The sequence below is a fragment of the Zingiber officinale genome, chromosome 1A, assembly GCF_018446385.1.
Source record: "Zingiber officinale cultivar Zhangliang chromosome 1A, Zo_v1.1, whole genome shotgun sequence".
In the NCBI taxonomy this organism is placed as follows: Eukaryota; Viridiplantae; Streptophyta; class Magnoliopsida; order Zingiberales; family Zingiberaceae; genus Zingiber; species Zingiber officinale.
The window spans coordinates 104190611-104214132 of record NC_055987.1 but is presented as its reverse complement, the minus strand read 5'-3'; the positions used below and the strand labels follow the sequence as shown (position 1 = coordinate 104214132).

General features: G+C 37.2%; 2 protein-coding genes across 6 annotated transcripts in view; both read right to left on the bottom strand.

Annotated features, from left to right (window-relative positions):
- Nucleotides 1-10119: 10119 nt before the first annotated feature.
- LOC122008216 lies at nucleotides 10120-12950 on the bottom strand. 2 transcript variants are annotated; one of them, XM_042563867.1, is made up of 4 exons: nucleotides 12141-12950; nucleotides 11371-11574; nucleotides 10498-10616; nucleotides 10120-10259 (listed from the first exon to the last, which is right to left on the bottom strand). In XM_042563867.1, exons 1-2 carry the CDS (start codon nucleotides 12758-12760, stop codon nucleotides 11535-11537), a joined length of 660 nt encoding a protein of 219 aa, XP_042419801.1. In that variant the 5' UTR covers nucleotides 12761-12950; the 3' UTR covers nucleotides 10120-10259; nucleotides 10498-10616; nucleotides 11371-11534. The 2 variants fall into 2 exon arrangements, with proteins under 2 accessions (XP_042419801.1, XP_042419790.1); XM_042563856.1 differs by having other exon boundaries at nucleotides 10126-10616.
- Nucleotides 12951-14553: 1603 nt separating this feature from the next.
- Nucleotides 14554-23522, bottom strand: part of LOC122028046 — a 41100-nt gene continuing 32131 nt past the window's right edge. The window contains exons 10-12 of one of the 4 annotated variants that reach the window (XM_042587089.1): nucleotides 18830-18991; nucleotides 18625-18721; nucleotides 17056-17186 (exon numbers count right to left, since the gene is read on the bottom strand). In XM_042587089.1, coding sequence (XP_042443023.1) covers nucleotides 18710-18721; nucleotides 18830-18991 — 174 coding nt within the window. In that variant the 3' untranslated portion in view covers nucleotides 17056-17186; nucleotides 18625-18709. Of the gene's footprint in view, nucleotides 17187-18624; nucleotides 18722-18829; nucleotides 18992-23522 lie in introns of those variants that run through there. The other 3 variants (XM_042587077.1, XM_042587071.1, XM_042587082.1) reach the window with 3 other exon arrangements.

Here is a 23522-nt window from a genome sequence, read left to right as displayed (position 1 = left end):
CAGTCCAGGAAGTTAGCTCCATTGAGCTTGTCCTTATCAAAGACAGAACGCAAGGAGAAGGTGTTCGTGTTTGATGACATAGCAATCTACAACAGAAAATATAGAAAATAAATAATCATATTCCACTAATCATTTAATTAAGCCTTTAACTAAATGATGCTCCCACTGAATTATAGAACTTTTATAGAATCAAGTCATGGATGTGGTCAAACCACACCTACTAGATTCTAACCAACTAGCTATAATTCTTGCGGGACAAGATCCACATCATACTACGCCTTGAGTTAGCTTTAACTAAATCGCCCAAGACTTAGTATGATCGGTAGGTAATTAATTACCAATTACATCTATATGCAACTCTTGTTTATAGGATCAAGATCCGCATGTATATTAAAACTTGAGTTAGTTTTGGCTAAATCGCCCAAGAATTAATATAAATGTGATTTTGACCTATCTACCAACCATTGGAAAAATGCCTATAGTTAAACCCGATCCAATTGAGTTTAACTAGTTTTACTCAATTTAATTGAGTTTGTACTCACCCATGCGTTGATAGGCGAGACCAAGATTGTCCCTCCGCACCCTACCAAGATAATATGCGTTGCTCTGCTTTGGCAGATTCAACAACAACATGTGATCGAGGTAGTGATGGGTATCACGGCATGGTAGGCATTTCGAGTTGACGTGATTTAGATATAATCTAATCGTTGATGTGTATCATATACTCGATTTAGATCTAATCTAATTGTGGTGCATCATATACTCGATTTAGATCTAATCTAATCGTTAAAGCACTAATTAATTACTCTACACTAGCATGCATCACATACACACACAAGCAATAAATTAAATTTTGTTAGGTCATGGCCCTACTACGATCTTCTCAAGCCAATGAGAAGATCGGACGGCCAACCTAGGGTCAACAGCTTCTCCAAGCTCCTCCCTTTGACCGCCATGTGTTGCTCGCACCCTCCTCGTAACTCCTCGAGTGGACCTTCCACCGCTTCAATTTTTATACATTACAAATTTGAAACTCGAGTTACATTCGAGTCTAAACTATTTACAACAGGAATATAAAATAAAGGAAGGCACGACGCACAGGTCGCGTATCAAATATACAACACGCACAATCACACAAAAATGGCACGCAGGCTATGAATTACAACACATGTATCCAATCCAATTGGGGTTTTGGGGCCATGACTATCACAAATACATACATAATTCTAAATTATGTATTTTATATAAATTTCTGTGATTTTATTACTGTTTTTACGATTTTATGAGTCGTAACTTCCCGGCGGTCCCGTTTAGTGATTTTCGGACGCGATCGCAGCACAATGCCCCTTTTGGGGTTAGGGGCAACACCCCTTCTTGCGAAATGAGTCTCACGAGTGTCCCACGATGATCTTACAGCGCCTTTAGCCGCTATCCCAAAATATTTTAGGCGAGACCTTACCGTTACGGAAAGTGTTTCTCAATAGTCGAAGCCTACAAGTGTTCAAACACTTGTTGTGTCGCTTCTACGAGAAAAATACTCTTAAAAATCATAAAATTAACAAAATCACAGAAACTTACAGAACTTTAATTTTTCATAAAAATTAAAATAAAAACAAGTGCATGTTCGCACGTGACTTTGATACCACTATAGGGTCTTTCGGGCCGCAAAAACCGCTTTTTGCGTTGCGGAAACCCCGGAATCCCATGCCACCGGATCTGTGTGAATATTAAATTTTTCATGTACGTGTTTTCTAATCCTAGATCTACTTTAGATCTACATGTTTAGGAGTTTATACCTTTGATGCGAAGCCCTTCGCTTATCCCGCTCGTCCAAGAAGATGCCGGATCTCAAGGGTGTCAAGTGAACACCCCTCTATGTGTATCCACACGAACAATTAGGTGGAGAAGAAACCTTAGAGTGTGCTAGCACTCTTTGAGGGTTTAGGCCAAGGAGGAGGAGAGGGAGAGAAGAAGAAGCAAGGAGGAATAATAATGATCGATTATGAAAATAAAAGTAAAAAATGGCTTAAGTATTTTCATCTAATGAAAATACTTAATGCTCATTAACACTATTAATGAGCCTCATTAATGAGCATTAATGAATATTCATTCTTCATTAAATGACCATTTTGAAACTCATTCGAAATTTAAATCTAGAATTCAAATTGAATTCCATTTATCATTGAATTCAAAATTCAATGAATATCATCATTAAGCCTCACTTAAGTCTAACTCAAGTCTAGCCTCAATCGAGTCTTACTCAATTAATCTAATTTGGATTACTCTTAATCCAATTTGGTTCATCACATGAACCTAATCCTCTTGGTTCATCATATGAACTGAATCTCCATCTAATTGTCCTTTGTGTGTGACCCTATAGGTTCTTGTAACGTTGGCAATGCTCCTAAACTCATTTAGAAGCATAAATAATGAGCGGTATCTAGAAACACATCATTACTACCCAAGTTACAAGAATGTTGAGATCCAACATCACCTTGTGACTACTAATTGTGACTGTAACGCCCCGGCCCGGGAGGGCCCCACCCTAACCGAACCAGGAACGTCATCAGAATTGCCCATATGGTTGACGACTAGCTCCACAGACCACCGAAGATCCTTTCAGTGTGCTTTGTCCTCACTCGCACGCACCCTGGAAAACTTCCCAGGAGGTCACCCATCCTCAGATTTCTCCAAGATAAGCACGCTTAACTTTGGAGTTCTTAAGTTTGGGCTTCCGAAAAGGAAGGTGCACCTTGGTGATATGGATAGTACCATCTAACCTTTTTAAGTCATACTTAACCAAAATCTCAGAACCGGGGTATTACAATCACCCCCACTTAAAGACACAACGTCCTCGTTGTGTAACCATAAATCACACCACAAACAAATCCCAGAATCTCCCTCGCTAGGTGGTGCCCTGGGTGCTCCTACCACAGGCGCACTCACGGTCGCAAGGTCGCTCTGATACCATCTGTAACGCCCCGGCCCGGGAGGGCCCCACCCTAACCGAACCGGGAACGTCATCAGAATTGCCCATATGGTTGACGACTAGCTCCACAGACCACCGAAGATCCTTTCAGTGTGCTTTGTCCTCACTCGCACGCACCCTGGAAAACTTCCCAGGAGGTCACTCATCCTCAGATTTCTCCAAGATAAGCACGCTTAACTTTGGAGTTCTTAAGTTTGGGCTTCCGAAAAGGAAGGTGCACCTTGGTGATATGGATAGTACCATCTAACCTTTTTAAGTCATACTTAACCAGAATCTCAGAACCGGGGTATTACAACGCCCCGGCTCGGGCGGGCCCCACCCGAACCGAACCGGGAACGCTACCTGAATTGCCCATCGGGTTGACGACTAGCTCCACAAACCACCGGAGGTCCTTTCAGCGTGCTTTGTCCTCACTCGCACGCACCCTGGAAAACTTCCCAGGAGGTCACCCATCCTCAGATTTCTCCAAGCCAAGCACGCTTAACTTTGGAGTTCATTGAGTTTGGGCTTCCGAAAAGGAAGGTGCACCTTGGTGATATGGATAGTACCATCTAACCTTTTTAAGTCATACTTAAATTTTGTTAGGTCATGGCCCTACTACGATCTTCTCAAGCCAATGAGAAGATCGGACGGCCAACCTAAGGTCAACAGCTTCTCCAAGCTCCTCCCTTTGACCGCCATGTGTTGCTCGCACCCTCCTCGTAACTCCTCGAGTGGACCTTCCACCGCTTCAATTTTTATACATTACAAATTTGAAACTCGAGTTACATTCGAGTCTAAACTATTTACAACAGGAATATAAAATAAAGGAAGGCACGACGCACAGGTCGCGTATCAAATATACAACACGCACAATCACACAAAAATGGCACGCAAGCTATGAATTACAACACATGTATCCAATCCAATTGGGGTTTTTGGGCCATGACTATCACAAATACATACATAATTCTAAATTATGTATTTTATATAAATTTCTGTGATTTTATTACTGTTTTTACGATTTTATGAGTCGTAACTTCCCGGCGGTCCCGTTTAGTGATTTTCGGGCGCGATCGCAGCACAATGCCCCTTTTGGGGTTAGGGGCAACACCCCTTCTTGCGAAATGAGTCTCACGAGTGTCCCACGATGATCTTACAGCGCCTTTAGCCGCTATCCCAAAATATTTTAGGCGAGACCTTACCGTTACGGAAAGTGTTTCTCAATAGTCGAAGCCTACAAGTGTTCAAACACTTGTTGTGTCGCTTCTACGAGAAAAATACTCTTAAAAACCATAAAATTAACAAAATCACAGAAACTTACAGAACTTTAATTTTTCATAAAAATTAAAATAAAAACAAGTGCATGTTCGCACGTGACTTTGATACCACTATAGGGTCTTTCGGGCCGCAAAAATCGCTTTTTGCGTTGCGGAAACCCCGGAATCCCATGCCACCGGATCTGTGTGAATATTAAATTTTTCATGTACGTGTTTTCTAATCCTAGATCTACTTTAGATCTACATGTTTAGGAGTTTATACCTTTGATGCGAAGCCCTTCGCTTATCCCGCTCGTCCAAGAAGATGCCGGATCTCAAGGGTGTCAAGTGAACACCCCTCTACGTGTATCCACACGAACAATTAGGTGGAGAAGAAACCTTAGAGTGTGCTAGCACTCTTTGAGGGTTTAGGCCAAGGAGGAGGAGAGGGAGAGAAGAAGAAGCAAGGAGGAATAATAATGATCGATTATGAAAATAAAAGTAAAAAATGGCTTAAGTATTTTCATCTAATGAAAATACTTAATGCTCATTAACACTATTAATGAGCCTCATTAATGAGCCTTAATGAATATTCATTCTTCATTAAATGACCATTTTGAAACTCATTCGAAATTTAAATCTAGAATTCAAATTGAATTCCATTTATCATTGAATTCAAAATTCAATGAATATCATCATTAAGTCTCACTTGAGTCTAACTCAAGTCTAGCCTCACTTGAGTCTAACTCAAGTCTAGCCTCACTTGAGTCTAACTCAAGTCTAGCCTCAATCGAGTCTTACTCAATTAATCTAATTTGGATTACTCTTAATCCAATTTGGTTCATCACATGAACCTAATCCTCTTGGTTCATCATATGAACTGAATCTCCATCTAATTGTCCTTTGTGTTTGACCCTATAGGTTCTTGTAACGTTGGCAATGCTCCTAAACTCATTTAGAAGCATAAATAATGAGCGGTATCTAGAAACACATCATTACTACCCAAGTTACAAGAATGTTGAGATCCAACATCACCTTGTGACTACTAATTGTGACTCTTCACAATATATGATAATGCCCTTCTATCTTTGACATCTAGATTGATCAATGTGAGGCATAGACCGTGTCATCCTCTAATCAATCTAAATCTTGAACTCCAAGTAGACTCACTCTAATCAAATAAGCTCAATATCTCATATTGACTCATTTGGGCATGGTCATGCACTTAGTGGTCTCACTCTATCAAGAATAATGATGTCACTCCCATCATATAGGAGGGATAGATCTCATCTACAGCTGAGTGTGAGATTTTATCCCAACTCACTCCTCTTGGAACACCACAGTGGAATGGTGTATCCGAAAGGAGGAATCGTACTCTATTAGATATGGTACGATCTATGATGAGTCACACAGATCTTCCTCTATCTTTTTGGGGATATGCTCTAGACACAGCAGTCTTCACACTTAATCGTGTTCCATCCAAAGCTATGATAAAGGCACCATATAGGATATGGACTGGGAGAGATGCCCAGATATCTTTTATGAGGATTTGGAGTTGTGAGGCTTACGTTCGACGTCAAATCTCGGACAAACTGGGACCCAAATCTGATAAGTGCTTTTTTATAGGATATCCCAAGGAAACGAAGGGATATTATTTCTACATTCCCAGTCACCACAAAGTGTTTGTGGCTAAGACTGGGATATTTCTAGAAAAGAACTTTGTTTCTAGAAAAACTAGTAGGAGTACGTTTGATCTTGAAGAAGTTCAAGATATGGACCATAGCACTGAAGCCTTGATGAAAGTTGAACTGGAACCCCAAAGTGTTGTGGATGATGAGATTGTTGCACAAGGAGTTGAGGAACAACAACCAGTTCAAGTAGACCTACCTCTTCGCAGGTCTGACAGGATACGTCATCAGCCTGAGAGATACTCATTTCTCTTATCTGACCATGACGACATTATGCTCGTTGAGAATGAGTCTACCTCCTATCAGGAAGCTGTGATGAGACCAGATTTTGAGAAATGGCTAGAGGCCATGAGATCTGAGATGGAATCCATGTACACCAACTAAGTATGGACTTTGGTTGATCCACCTGAAGGCGTCAACCCCATTGGGTGTAAGTGGGTCTTTAAGAGAAAGACTGACATGGATGAACTTATTACCTATAAGGGTCGTTTGGTAGCTAAAGGTTTCAAGCAAATTTATGGTATTGACTATGATAAAACTTTTTCTCCAATAGCGATATTTAAGTCCATTCGGATCATGCTTGCTATTGCAGCATACCACGATTATGAGATCTGGCAGATAGATGTCAAAACTACGTTTCTGAATGGAAACTTGCTCGAGGATGTGTACATGACACAACCTGAGGGTTTTGTAGATCCACTGCATACTGGCAGAGTATGCAAGCTGCATAAGTCCATTTATGGACTAAAGCAAGCTTCTCGGAGCTGGAATCTTTGATTCAATGATGCGATCAAACAGTTTAGTTTCATCAAGAATGAAGATGAACCCTGTGTCTACAAGAAGGTTGTTGGAAACATAATTGTCTTCCTTATATTGTATGTGGATGACATACTACTTATTGGAAATGACATCCCTTCGCAGCAGTCTGTAAAGACTTGGCTAGGGAATTGTTTCTCAATAAAGGACTTAGGTGAATCAGCCTGTATTCTAGGCATAAAGATCTATAGAGATAGATCTAAGAGATTGTTTGGCCTAAGTCAAAGTACATATATTGATACGGTATTACTACGGTTTGTCATGCAGAATTCCAAAAAAGGATTTCTGCCGATGTCACATGGTGTGAGTCTTTCGAAGACTCAAAGTCCCTCTTCTAGAGAGGAGAGAGACCACATAGATAAGATCCCTTATGCTTCAGCCATAGGATCTATCATGTACGTCATGCTATGTACTCGTCCTGATGTTTCGTATTCTTTGAGCATGACGAGCAGATACCAGTCAGATCCAGGTGAGAGTCACTGGATAGCGGTCAAGAATATTCTTAAGTACTTGAGAAAGACTAAAGAATATTTCTTGATATTTGGAGGCAATGGCGAGCTAGTTGTAAAGGGTTACAGTGATGCCAGCTTCCAAACTAACCAGGATGATTATAGATCGCAGTCTGGGTTCGTGTTTTGCTTGAATGGTGGTGTTGTGAGCTGGAAGAGTTCGAAACAGGACACAGTTGCTGATTCTACAACAGAAGCCGAGTATATTGCTGCATCGGAAGCAGCAAAGGAGGCAGTTTGGATCCGCAAGTTCATTATTGAGCTTGGGGTGGTTCCTAGCATAGTCGATCCTATAGAGCTCTATTGTGACAACAATGGAGCAATTACGTAGGCTAAGGAACCTCGCTCACACCAACCGACCAAACACATACTACGGTGCTTCTATCTCATTCGAGAGATCATCGATAAAGGATATGTGAAAATTTGTAGAGTACCCACAGAAGCTAACATCACTGATCCCTTGACCAAGGCTTTGGCACAGAGAAACAATGATGGTCACACTAGGTCATTGGGTGTTAGAGCCTACACTGATTGGCACTAGTGCTAGTGGGAGATTGTTAGTGAGAGCCCTAGAGCCAATCATATGATGATTGTTGTATGGACTCGATGTATCATATTCCTATATATATATAAAGGCATTTCTTTATGGTTATTATACTTACTTGTATTGGTGTCAAATAACTGAGTATAATAGCGCCCTTGAGTAGAAGGTTCTTATCTATATCAATCGATTGGTTGAATTGATGATGAGATGATATAGAGAACACTACTCTTAATCATTCCTAGTCAAGTATTAACATTCAGAGATAATGTTAATGCGCTGAGACTAGCATGTAGGTCAACTCGATGACTTGATCTCATAAGTCATGGATATTAGATATCAAGTTGGCACATGGGTATGCATTGGAGAATGTATATTGAATGACCCGCTATGAGAAAGTATCATGGATCGTTATATGAGTGTCATATACTTTCTCATGTGACTATTAGTATGACTATCAGTCCTTTGACCTGAAGTTACCATGGTTCCCTACATAAGGAGTTGCATACTTTGGCTTCGTCAAACGTCACCCGTAAATGGGTGGACTATAAAGGTGACTACTAGGTATGTAACAAATTATGCGGAGGGATGTGAGTGATGTAGATGGGATATATCCCTCCTATATGACGGGAGTGACATCATGATTCTTGATAGAGTAAGACCACTAAGTGCATGGTCATGCCCAAATAAGTCAGTATGAGATATTAAGCTTATTTGATTAGAGTGAGTCTACTTGGAGTTCAAGACATAAATTGATTAGAGGATAACACGGTCTATGCCTCAATTGATCAATTTAGATGTCAAGGATAGAAGAACATTGTCACATATTATGAAAGTCACAATTAGTAGTCACAATGGTGATGTTGGATCTCAATATTCTTGTAACTTGGGTAGTAATGATGTGTTGCTAGATACCACTCATTACTTATATTTCTAAATGGGTTTAGGAACATTGTCAACGTTACAAGAACCTATAGGGTCACACACAAAGGGCAGTTAAATAGAGATTAGGTTCATATGATGGACCATGAGGATTAGGTTCATGTGATGAACCAAATTGGATTAAGAGTAATCCAAATTAGACTAATTGAGTTGGACTCAATTTGATTCATGTGTCGAATGAGTCTAATTTAGACTATGATTCATTGAATCAATTTAAACCAATCTTTAAATTAAATTGATTTGAATCAAAGGTTAGATTTGATCAACCATAGGAGATAAGAGGTCAAGTTTGACTTGACTTGAGAGGGAAGATGAAGGGTCAAGTTTGACTTGACCAAATGCCACCTCATTGTGACTTGGCATGGGCCGGCCAATGATGATGTTCCACATTATCAAGGCTACATCATTATGTGCCACCTCATGAGGAAGACCAAGAGCCATGAATCTTGGTATTACATGGAAGTATAAGATGCTCCATTAAGTGGTCGGCCACATTAGATGTGCATTCAAGACTTCTTCTTCTTCTTCCTTTCTTGATCTTTCTCTCCTTCTCCTCCATTGCCGAGACCTCTAAAGGGTGCTAGCACACTCTAAGTGGTTCTCTCCACCTTTTGTCCGTGTGGATACGTGTAGAGGAGTATACACTTGACACTCTACGAGATCCGGCAACCATTTGGACGAGCAGGATAAGCGAAGGGCATCGCTACAAGGGTAAAACCTTTTTCATGTAGATCTAAGATAGATCTAGTGTAGACAAACATGTACATGAATTTTATTTATTTATCTTCGCACGGATCCGTGGCTAGCTTCGAGGTTTCCGCAACGCAAAAAGTAATTTTTGCGGTTCGAAATTGCTAACATTGGCATATTCGGAGATTGTTCCAATGTTGTTCTTGAGTCCTCAAGTTAGCTATGGTATTGCGGACAGATTTGGTAGGTTGTAATGAGATTTCAAGGTGGTTTTCTGTTTCATGTGATGCTTCAGACTTTCCGAACAGATTGTATGGTGGTGTTTTGGTTTGGTTGTGTTCTTGCTTCTTGTGATGGTTTCTAGTTTTGTTTATGGATAGATTGGAAGGTGGTGATTTGTTTCCTTGTTGCGTTCTTACTTCTTGTGATGATGCCGGGTTCCTGGACAGAATTGGAGTTGGTGAATCGATTTTTGATGTCGTGTTTCCTTGTTTTCTCTTGCAGCCAAACAAAAAATACTTAGAAATTGAATGATAAAGAATACCGAAATAACGACTATGTGTTCAAAGAAAAAAAAATATGGTGTGTAGCCCAAGTACTAGACGCTTACTTATTGGAGACGAGGAACGATCAAAGTAAGGCATGGGCTGAGCTTTTGGTACAAGTTTTTTTTTTTTTTCGAAGATGTCTTATTTCTTCTTTTTCTTGAAGCTACATAGAATATGTTTATCAGAGAATAAATTTAATTGGTAAGAAATAATGTTAAAAAACTTGGTCAGCTTCAGGGCTGTGGAGGACAACATCAAGTGGCTCTGTTGGTTCCTTTGTAGGAGGCTTTGCTGGAATCTAACATACATGATAACTTGGTCAGCTTTAAATTTGACTGCATCAATCAAGGATTGAGAAGTAAGAAATTGAAGTTGATTTCAGAAACAAAAATGGGATGAAGCAGATTGATCAAAATGGCGAATAACAACTAAAATGGCACATTCCTTGGGTTGCCTAGTAAGTTCTGCCTCATATTGAAGTCAAAGATAATTTTGTTAATGGGGAAGGAAAAGAGAAGAATTATTTGTAAGCACACCTCAGGTTCTTCCTAGTCCAGGGGAGCCCTTGTGCAATAGGTATGCGTTGTTTCTCCTCTTCCATAAGCATTTCCTTCACTTTCTTGATAAATTGTTCTTCCTTGTACCTTCCTCTTTGCTGCAAGGTCGAAAGGAACAAAAGCAAAACAAACTAACAAGTGAGGAAAAAATTGAGGAACTGCTTTTGCTAAGAATATAGAATTGGCGTGACCAATCATGGTTCAGAATTCAAAAACAAGAATCTCCAAATGGAAAATCAATTTCATCTTTCTCGGAAGAAGGAAGACCAGATCTCCATTATTTCATACAGAAAAATCAACAACAGGTCATCATAACTATTGGTGTCAGCTGATTCAGAATTCCACATGTTAGTCAACTAAGATTATAGACAACACTGCACTTCAATGTTCCCTAATATGCAAGTCATCTGAAACAAGTCATATCGTGCTACCATGTCCATAATGTTTGTAACAAGGTATGCAGAATATCTATCCATTTGCCTAAATGATGTCAGATTTGTGCATTTCCAAAAGATTTATAGGAAACCCATCTCTAGACAATGTTATGCCACCTTTAACTACTGTAATGTCATACATGCAGAGTCCTAATTATCAACTGTCTTGACATCATTCAGGCCATTTGATAATTTTACAAAAGATTTTTACTTGATCTGAATCGTGTGAAAAAAACACAGTACCAAATAAAGTATGATGCTTGAAGGCATACATCGTGACAAAAATACAGATATTTAGTTATTGAAACGTGAAAACATAATGTCTTTAAAAGAGAGCTACTCAACATTTTATCTCCTCAACAAATAAAATGCTGGCCAAAATTGTATCATTTATTCTATCCTTTACTATAACTCGTACCTAATTGCCAATGAACTCAGTTATGCTTCATCCAGTTGGGAAGTCACAAAAGCATTTTTTTTTTTTTTTAATGCTGCCGAGCCTTATCAATGAAGGAAAAGAACCAAAGCATTAGTTTTATGATATCTCCGTCCTCAATTTGAATGGCAGCTGGCTTTTCACTTTTAGTCTTTTATTCCTGCTTCTTCTTGACGAACCATTGCTCTGCAATATAAAGATGGATATTAGGATAAAATAATTTTTAGCTCATTGCAGCATTCATTGAGAAATTAAACAATTGCATGATGTGAATATTGACAATTCGGGAGAAATGTATTAAGATTCATATGGAAGAAAGCAATATTGAAGAGGAAAGAAACAGTCTAGAATTTGTAGAATAACTAGTGACTAGTATGTATTTGTATTCTCATGCATCTCGCACGTTCCTTTTCCCTTCGCCAGATTGATTGCGCTCAATCTAAAAGCACAAAATTGTTAGACAATATCAAAATACAACTTTTTGCTACCTTAGACAGGTTTAAAGTAAATTTAGCTCTTTACGCATCAGAAGTATAATTTAGCAAAGTATGTTTGAGAAGTGAATTAAAATTTAGCTCTTTTTTGAACATCATGTTTGAGAATACTTGCAGTGAATTAACAAAGTTATGTTTGAGAAGTTCTTTACGCATCAGAAGTATAATTTAGCTCTTTTTTGAACATCATGAACAATCAAAGTTCGCACAACCCTAACAACTATAAACTTTTATTATAACAACATTGTACTCACTGACCTGCTATCCTCGGCAGAACCTCCTTCTGGGTAATCTCCAGTTAGGCATTCTTCCGAACACGGAACTGGCGAAAGGGAGAATCCACTGGCCTTGACCTTGAGGCGTAAATCCATGCCGGGTAATGCCCAATTCTTGACCTTTATCGTGTCTTCCCTTCCTCCTCTCCTCCCTTCGGCCTCCCTGTGAATCGACAGAAGCCTCTCAAAAGTCTTCACCAGGTACATAACCCGCCCGGCCCCGTGCGCCGGTAAACTGCTCATGGCCTCCTCCAGTATCAATCGCCTCATCGCGTTCGCCTTCGAACTCCCTTCCGAACCCTTCTCGTCCACATCGCGATCGGTGCTCCTCTCCGCATTTCTTCTTCTTCCCCCTTCCTCGGGGCACTTCTTGGGCTCCAAAGGCTTCTGCGGAGTCAAAAAGCTCTTCTTTTTCGGAGTGACAAAGGCAGAACTTTTGGGGCTCAACTCAATACGCTTATCCGGATTCGCTGCGGGAGGCTTAGACGGCGGCCTCCGCCGCGGAGTCGAGATAAGGAAATTGGGGTGTACGTTCTCCGAGAGCTTCCGTAACCCCGCGGCTTGGCATCTAGGGGCTGGGGATCTCCTTGCGGGAGTCGCCATGACTGTGATTTCGTAAGAACTCGATCGATCGCGCGCAGATGAGGATAAGAGGGAGAAGGCGGAGGAACTATAAAGTGGGGATCTTGAACTCGAACGTTGAGGGATCAGGAAGAAAGGGGGAGGAGGGGCAACGGCTAGCCTTTCCCAGAGCGGGCGTTGGCGCGGGTTGCCATAAGCAGCAAAGAATAATTAAAACCATAATGATTAGGATTAGCCGTTGAATTAATGAGTTCGTTAACCATTAAATGCTAAAAGAATGGTTAATCACATTTTTGGTTTACTCTAATCAAAATTCTAGTGGGTGGAAATGAGAAAATTCACAAACTTTAAGAGGCAGAGCGAAACTTTCCTAATCTGCAATTCGATACCGTTTTAATCGTTGGCAAGCAACAGCATCCCTCCGAAATGAGGAAAGAATGCTGATTGGTGTCTGCAAAGTGCAGGATGATTGGTGATGCACACTTAGTTTTCGATGCAATGGCTGAAAAATCATCTGTCACATGGAGTTCTATATGGTCAAAAGCTTTGTGCAGACTAACCTCTACTCCAATCAAAGCCCAGTTCTTGGAGAACTATTGGAAGAGAACGGTGCCATTGATCTACACTGGCATTGTGGCGTATCGGAGGCATATATATGACTTGTTGTGAAACTCTGTACCTCAATGTTCATACACCAAGAAGAAATTTAATCTTCAACTCAAAAAGGTGTTGCAACTTGGAGCCAATGCCGAAAAGGTCACATTTCAATTCAGTAATGGATCAAATTGATTGATTCATAGCTTTTTCATCTATTTCAATTCAGAAGATCAGAGTACTGAATCAAAACCAGGATTCAATTCAGTAATAGATCAAATTGATTGATTCATAGCTTTTTCATTTATTTCAATTCAGAAGATCAGAGTACTGAATCAAAACTAGGATAGATTATGGTGTGAATCCTACTTAATCTCATGTGATACTCTTTGAAAGAGTTTATTAGATGCTGGTCAATGTATGAGGAATTCATTTCTCATCGATCTCTATTTTGTATCTTTTTGTATTCTACTATAAGATACAGAGTTTTGAATCTTAAATTAGAGTAATAAAATCAGAATTTTTTCTCCTCTCTTCTTTTCCCGTGAGAAGTTCTTTTGGAGCTCGTAGAAGTCTAGTCTTTGTATGAAAATAGATTTAGACATTTTAAAAGGTAGATTTAGTAGAGGGCACTAGTGAAGCAAATGAAGGTTTTAGGCGGCTTACGTCGCGTTATCAGCGGCTTCCACTCAGAGGCCTCCACGTTGTTTGCCACTGACGGCTCAAAACCAATCACCAGCAACGTGGTATTGCCAGCCAATCCCTCTTCATTGCCACCTCCCCGGATCATCAGATACATGATTCGGCCAATTCATCAAATCACAATTTAAATTTCAAATTAAACCGATTAAGTATATATAGTCTAATAAAAATGATTGGTCATAAGACTAACACTAACAATATAAACCACAATTTAGTACTGTAATACAATCTAATTTAACTGGAAGCCCAATTTGTAAAGACTTGCTACAATACAATTTGAATAAGTAGATGAATGAAGTGACTTTCTTTTATTAAGTTGAACTTAATTACTTTTATTACCCATAATTTGGCATTTACAAAATTTAATTAATCTATACAATATAAAATTATCACCCTTATAATGTGGTTCTACTTTTCTACACTGATGTAATTGGATGACAACACAAAGTGAGAAAAAAACATAAATAGATGTGTTTACAGAGTAATATGTGCAACACAGACAGTACACAACAGAAGAATGGAAAACATACAATCTGAGACTGATTGATACACATTCACAGAACACCTCAAGCAAATCTTGCCACTGCAACTCAAATCCAACTTTATCAAGTTTTTCTCTTTCAATACACAATGCACTTCCCCAAAACCCTCCAACAAAAGTCATTCAACTAATTCAAATGGAAATAAAAGGGTAGAAATTGACTCATGAGTATCTACATAGCATCAGAAAGTAATCATGCTACTGGGGTTTCTCGAAGAGAAATGACAGTTTCAAAAGCGCCCACTAAAGCCTTAACCTTGCTCTTCCTAGATTCAACAAGCTTGCCTGCAGTTTCCTCAATCACATGGTTAATAGACTTTGAGGGAGGACTCGGCCCTCCAGCATTTGATTTCATCCTGTTTCTGAAGCTCTTTGCTATCGATACTTTGGCATTCTGGTTATCACCAACCATTTTAGCTTGCCGAAATCTGAGCCATGGCGGAGAGCTGCTGTTAGGCTGAAGGTTTGTAGTGTTACCTCTACTGAAATTTAACCTGAGAGATGGCCCAACTTTGTCTTCAGAGTCAAAACTAGTTCTTTGTGATCTACTCCTTTCAACTTTGGGAACATCTTTGTAGGTTCTCTGAGTCTGGGATACCACTTTAACCCAAAAAGGTTCATTGCCTCCACTTGTTAGAGATCCAGATGCCACGTGGTCTTCTTTCCTGTCTGGAAATGATTTGAGTTTCCTAAGCTTTTGCCTCAACGCATTAAGATCTATCTTCTCTGGATTAGGATCATTGGCACGGATGGTTTTCCCCTTGACAAAAGTTTTCCTAGCTTTTGCTTGATTGTTCATGATGAAAGAAGGTGCAACTGTCCTGTTCTTCCTCAGCTTAATGCTTGGTACCCTAGTAAACTGAGGTTTGGTAGATGAAGGGGTTGGCAATAGTTCAATCACTTCCTTTGCAACGCTGTCCAAATTATCAGCAACCTCGGTTGTCTTTTCCTTCTCTTGATTCCTTTCACCAGATAACCCTCTTGAATAAATGGATGGAGGTGAAGAAGATACAAGATCTTTCTTTTTCTTCATATGCGGAACAGCTGTAGCAACTTCTTTATTTGGCTCGGAAGGAGGTGAAATTGAATTATTGATCACTCTAGGTGCAATAAAGTCAATGACACTGCATGTAATTGATGGATGCCCATGGTCAGTTTCTGACTTAACTACATTGATTGCTTGCTTCAAAGCAAAATTCTTCTTGACAAGATTTGGCCCATCAGATACATCCCTTACAACTTTATATCTTCCAGTACCTCCAATTTCCTTCAGTCGGTTCCTTGGCTTGTTCAACTCCTTGTTTGTCTTATCTTGTAATTTTGAACTCTTCAGCTGGGTATGGGTTGTGGCGAATGAAGCTTGATAAGGTGCACTGACATTAGATGGGCGTGTCTTTTGAATTCGTGGTGTCTTCAACTTCATGCCCAGAGCTTCTTTAGATGCTAATTCAACAAGAGTTCTTTTCTTAGCAGATTCTTTGCTCTTATGGTTCTTCAATTTTGAACCTGATGATGACTCAGATGATCGATGAACAATTTGCATCTTGTTATCTATCGGTTTATTACATGATTCCTCTTCTCTGTTTGATGTTTGACACTGACCAGGCTCAATGTCATCTGAAATTGGAATTGGTCCTATCAATTCCGTGCTTATATGCTCTGCTGAAAATACTTCTGATGGATTTGCTCTTTCATATTCAGGATCAGTTTTTCCCTCGGCAGTTGATGAAACCATAGACTTCAAGCTCATGAGTCTGTTAGGTGATTCGCCTACTCCAGTGATGAGTGCATCATTGTGAAAAGAAAATTCATTCTGTATGTCTGTTCTTTCAGGTTCCCTGGCTATAAGTTTATTTCTTGCTGTGTTAATTAACTCATGCTGACCAGTTCCATTTTCCATAGATTCCTCAACTCTCGCTGCAGCTGATTTATCAAAAGACACAATAATTTCGTGGTCATTAAGCTCCAAACTTGATGGTGCCTGAACTGATCCTTCTGTTAGATTGTCAGGTGAATTAGAGGCCAGGACGCTCTTCTCGGGTGAAAGATCCATCTCCTCGTAGAGTTGGAGCATATCAAAACTTTCTTCTTTTTTCGGAACTTTCTTCAGCTGAATATCTGGTTTCTGCCTTACACTCATGATGCCTGATTTGTGTCTTCTATGTTTTACAGTCATCAAATCTGACTTATTGTACTCATCGTTTAGAAGCTGATCATAGCTGTAAAACCTTGAAAAGAAGTGATGCCTTCTCTTAGCTTCCTCACGTTCATGCTTATGGCCATGTTTGCACAAATCATGACAAGAACCTTGAGAAGGTGTTAAATAACGAGAAAGAACATTCTCATTATTATTTGAAAAAGTCAGCCGGCAGATGGTATCTGCTTTTATATGTGCTTTACATAAATCATGACAGGTCCCTTGCGAAGGCATCAAATAATGGGGAAGACGCTTCCCATTGCAACTCGGAGTCAGTGTACTTACGCAGTTTGTTTTTGCTGTTGCGTTTGTCTTTCCTTCTTTTTGAGGATCTAGTAATTCAGGAGTTGCTGAAGTAATAGCATTACTTTCATCCATTTGACGAAGAAATACAATGTGATTTGTATCTACTTCTACAAGAAAAAAAAACCCCGCAAAATATGGTTATAAGCAGAAGAACTATAGTGGCTAGATAAGTTGCAGCATAGATTTGCTTAGTAAGATTTATAGGTATTGAGTCCTTTGGAATCTTGACACAAGCTTATGGTCGTTGGAACTAACAAAGGGAATAAGATGCATTTGCTAGATTTAGGACGTTAGCTAGCTTTTATGATAATACCTACTTGTCCCAAAAAATCATGCAAAGAATGAGGGAATAGATATAATCAAATAGAACAAAGTAACATTCCCTAAATGACAAGCCATTTGCTAAATAAAAGTATATATAAAACCATTTACACTGAACATCACATTTTGGAAGAGAGAACATCAACAAGTCACAAACAAGCATGAAGACAAAGGTTTCAAGAAACAATTATGGCATAATAGTTTCTGATTATAAATGAAGGATTTTTACTGGCATCATTATATCAAAAACATAAAAAGTTGAAACCAACTTTAGTTAGTTTCAAAATCAATAACCAATTTTAAATCTTATAAAACTCAAATAAAAAGTGAAATGAGACAAACTGGAAAGAAATTCGTCCAGAAGATATATTGCTGGAATCAGACACAAACTGTATAGCTTCTATTGAGCTCATCAATATAGGTAGCTAAATGGATATTTCAAAAAATCATGGGAAAAATTTTACAACATATTTCTCAGGATTCTTTCTAGGAAAATTACAGATCCATATGTTGGCATTGAAAACAAAGGAAAAAATGCAGGTCTTTCAGAATCTGCCTCAAGATCATAAATCATAGTGGAAAGTTATTCCATTCAAAAGCTGCTTAAGAGCAACAGAAAACAAGTAATCTACTCTTTTCAGATGGAAAATCTAAAGACAAACTATATCAAATCACTAAATATTGCCTGAAGAAGTTTTGAATTAGAACTCGCCACAATTTCCTTACTGAAATGCAGGTCCTTAACATCCTAAAGGATTATAATAAAACATCCAAAAACCAGAACTGTTAGATGAACATTTTTATTCATCAATGTCATCCTTTTCATCGCTTGGACGAATAGATTATCATGACCATAATCTGATACTTGGTGAAAAGCAAAAAAAACACCTATACTCAAAGATCATATACCCTATTAACAATTTTTGACATGGTGCATAAGATAGAATTACATTAACAAATAAAACAATAATGCGTGTACATTGCTTTTCACAGAACCTCTTTTTATGCGAAGATTATTTGATTCATTAGACCAAAAATAAAAGCGACTTAAAATTATATAAAACCTAAATGTGAAAGAACAAATAGGCCTTCGGTACAAAGAAGCATAAAGATCCAAAATTTTAACGAGCCCCTTCACCATAAAAAACAAGGGTAAAATGCAAGCTTACAGAGAAATCGAAGATCCAAAAATCAAAATCAACGCTCCTGCAACAACTACATTACCTCCGGACATTTGCATGATCAAACTCAAAATCTTTCGAGAAGCATTTGTTCGATCTCTCTAGTAAATCCAAAAGCCAATAACAAATCAAGCACAACACTGCGAGAAGAAAAACATCCGCTACGTGATTGATCGAACCATGAATACTACCAGTTATTACGTTAAGATCAACAGAAGAAGCGGAGAAATGCAGGGGATAGAACACACCTTATGGGAGATCCCCGTGCGCGAGAGGACACAGGGAGGAGGAGGAGGAAGAACACGAGGAAGCAGAAAGCGAGGGGCCAAGGCCAACCCCTCAGGTAGGGGGGGGCATGTGGGTCCCAGTAGAAGAAAGCCTGGAAAAGGGCGTTCAACCTGTTCCTCGTACTAATTAAGGAAACCATAAGCCAGCCAAATAAAATGGTAATAGATTTTTTTTTAATGAATAGAAATAAAACATTTTTCTATTCTTTTATAAAACATATTTCAACTAAGTATTAAGGGCTGGCTAATAAATCAAGCCGATGTGGTATGAGAATTGATACTTAGTAATCGACTATTCATAGATACCTATTTTTTTTTTTAAGATGAGCTTGAGAATTCAATAATAATCAATTTCCTTACCATTATGGGCACAAAGTATATTTAATTCAAAAAATTATATCATATATTTAATTCTTCAAATAATCTTAGAGCTCACGGAAATTTTCATAGGTTAAAATAAATCAGGAAGATCTATCCCAATGACCTATTTTTCCAAATTCGTTATCCACCGAAGAAAAATCTCTTATAAGGACCAAATTATGTCACCAATTAAATGACTGAGCTTTTAGGTGAAAAAAAAATATTTCTAAAGATTATAAAGTCATTTAAAAAAAATAATAACTACTTAATATAAGCAAATAGTGTTACATATGCACTTTAAATATGATATCAATAGTGGCTAATATGATATCAATAGTGGCTCTTAGAATTAAATGGTGAACATGAAAGGAGTTATTGAAATAAGCATGATTCATTTCCTTATGTAGCATGCACATTAAATAACATCAAACCAAGTATAAACAAATCAAATCGCATAATAAATTACAAAAAAAACGAGTCAATAAAATAAATAACATTTTCATTATTTTTTCCAACACTAAATATACTTTTAAATCATTCCTTATTCCTTAATCGGTCAAATCTCATAATAATTTTATTACATGAAAAATAATTTTAAAAAATATAATTTAGATAGATGAATTTATTTTATGAATCGGCATACTGTCATCCAGAATAATAAGTTTTTTAATTAATTAATTATGTCTATCAGATTTGACACGACGTTAATGTGATATGTCAAGGCATGAATGGACACAATCGGGTATGCCTACTTGTATGTTGGTGGATCTGTCACATTTCTCTATTCTTTGTCTTGGTATCAATATCATACAAAGATTTCACCTAATGAGCTTAATTATATAGGCGCAATATATTCAATGAGATATAGTTAAGAATATAGATATAAATTCTATTATAGATAGATTTTATATTTCAAAATTTGCGTGGCATAATTTCATTGATCAAATAATGACTCATATATAATTTATTATATTAAATTTAAACCTTCTCAAATTTAAGCCCAGTTCACCCTTAATTTCGTCCCTAGTGATTCAACCTAATATTTAAAATAAAAAAAAATAACTGATTATTAGAGGATAAATACTCTAGTCCCTCTAAATAAAAATAAAGACATACCAAATTATTCGAATTTGATATAAAAAAACTTAAGGAGACTATGATAATAGAAAATTACTTTGGATTTATGCATGGAATGTCTACAATAAAAGCTTTAAATATTCTCAGATAATAATTTAAAAGTATGAAAAGAAGCTAAAATTACCTATGGTATTTATCGATCTAAAAAAAACGTATGTATAGAAAAATTATTTGAAGAATTCTAAAAAAGAACATTATTAGCCTAACATATATTAAACTAATATGCAATAACAAGAATGAAGACTCTGAGTGGATTAACCGAATCATTTTCTACAAAAATAAGGTTACATACCAAATAAGCTCTAATTCCCTATTTCTTTATACTCATTGGACTCATCCAAAATACATTATCATGATATATGTTATTTACATATGATATTATTTGGATAGATGAGCCACATAAAGGAGTAAATGTTAAATTCGAATCTTTAAACGAAATGTAGGATCGAGAAAACAACACTAGAGGAGGCGTGAATAACACTCGTGGCTTTCTTACTTTTTTATAAAAAATCAGAGTAAATGCAATAGAAATTAAAGACAAAAAAGAAAACAATGCTAACAATTTTTCCTTTTTACTTGGTTCAGAGCTTGTAACGACTCCTACTCTAAGGTCTGCGATCGTCGATCGCTTTCGTTGGGTAATTCACTATCAGTTTGAATATTACAAAATATGAAGATACAAATTGCATGCTTAAAATAAAGTATACCGACAATTATAATTTTTGGTGTAGAGCATAGTTGTCAGAGAGCGTAGCAGCGTCGTAGTCGGAAGTTGGAGCAACGTGATGATTGTTTGAACTTTTGAACTAGATTAGAATTGTTTCGAACGGTTGTAGTGAAGCACTGATCAGCCCTCCTTATAAAGGAGAATCCAAGCACCTCTATAGCATTGAGGTGCCTCAATTGGATCTGATCGATCCTAAGTCGTCACAACTTATCAACATCCAAGCACATCAATTTCTTTAAGGCGCCTCAATCTCTGCCATAGTGAGCACTGAGTGGAGCTCCCCTCGGTCTCCTCAATCCCGTCCCAAGTGGCTCAATCCCTTTGAGGCGTCTGGATCTGACATGGGCCGACCAACCAGAAGCCACCACCTCACCCTGCTCCATGCATCGAGGTGATAGAGGCACTTGAATCCCTTTCAGGTACCTATATCGGCTTGAGGTGTCGGGATATTTCTAAGTGCATGGATCACCTTTTCCTAGCTTAGTTAATTCTACAATACTGAGTTAACACAAACAAATATATATATATATATATATATATATATATATATATATATATATATATATATATATATATATATATATATAATATAAAATAGTATAAATTGACAGTCTAGGATTGTCTGATCCTGACTTTCAGATTTCACTGAAACCTTAGGTCGGACCGATGTCTACTGTTCCCTTAACAGGGAAAGAGTCATCTCCTCTCAGGAGAATTTACCTTTGCCAAACACCTGTTTAGACTTTTGCTCAGCCACTAATCTTAACCTTCAGGACTTCTGTTAAACGTCCGATCATCAACCCACCAAGACTTTCATATGGTGTATGTGACCCCTAGGACTTCTGCCTTATGTCCTTGATCAACCAAGTCTTCTACCCAATCCACTCAACCAGGACTTCATGCTCAATCCTTTGACTAGGACTTCATGCTTAATCCCTTGACCAGGACTTCGTGCCCAATTCCTTGATTAGGATTTCTTTGCATAGCCTCGACTAGGACTTGCCTGCACACTCAGATAAGCTTGTTAGATCACAACAACCCTTAACTTTGAACCTTTGTCAATATCAAAATACAGGTTTGATTAGCTGGTACTTTCAACACCAACAAACTCCCCCTTTTATGTTTGATTAGCTGGCACTTTCAACACCAATAAACTCCTCCTTTTTGATTTATGGCAATCTAGTTCAAAGTTAAATAAAATATTGCATTTGAACATAAGTACATAAAAAACTTTTAAAGTACAATGTAAGGAATTTTTTGAAAGAAAATTAAAAAAAAAATGCTCTCCCTAAAATTAAGGTCTTTTAAAAACTTAACTTTTAACTCATCTCTCCCCCTTTGATATATATTAAAAAAACACAATGGGTTAAAAAAAATCAACAAAGTTGGATTTGAACATACTTAAGGGTTTGAAAAACTATTTCAAGTTCTTGAAAAAAAAACACTTAAAATCTTATTTTAAAACATATATATAGTGTTTTCAAGAAATATTTTTCAAATACTCAAACAATGAGTTCCAACAATATTTTGAATTTAACCATTAGATTTTCAAGAAAATTTTTAAACATATTTTGAAATTTGAGTAATAATTTTTTAAAGAATTTTTCAAAAATATTTTGAAATTAAAAAAATGTTTTGACAATATTGTTAAACTGACATTTTTAAAATCTAAGTAAGACTGTCTTAAAATTCAAATAAAAATTTAAAATACTTTTGTATGTAAGCCTAGTTTTTCAAAAAGATTTTTCAATTTAGAAGCAAGCTTCTTTAAAAAAAAATATCTATTTTAATAGATTTGTCAACATATGTATAAGCGTGATTAAATTTTTATTAAGAAAAAATTAACATAATCAAGGATATGAAATAACTAAGCAAGCTAAGTTTAATTTGGCCCTTAGAGTCCAAGCATGCATATCATTTTTGTTTTATAAGCACATTTACACTATTCCTTCTTTTCATAATTTGTTCAAATCTAAATTAGTCATTTCTCTTTTTCCTTAATTTTCACAACTTACTAGATTATTCAAATATTTTATAAAAAACTTGACAAATCATTAATCATAATTGAGCATTATTAGATCTGCTTAGTTTTAATCCAGTCTGCTAAGTGTAACGTTAAGTATAGAGTTGGCTTGATTATTAATTAATTTCAAATTAATTGAGTTAATTAAAATTAGAGTTATTCAATTTTAGTTTATCTTGATTAACTAATTTTCAAATTAACTAAATGAATTGAGTTAGTTAATTAGGTAGAATTAATTAAATTTTGGATTAATAAACGAGTTTGAAAAATTAAATGAAGTTGATTAATTAAGTTTTAATTGAGTTATGTATGATTAATTGGATTAATTAGGTCTAGTTTAATTGAGTTAGTGATTTAGATTAATTTAAATTGATTAAAATATAATTCAATTTCGGGTTTAATCTCAG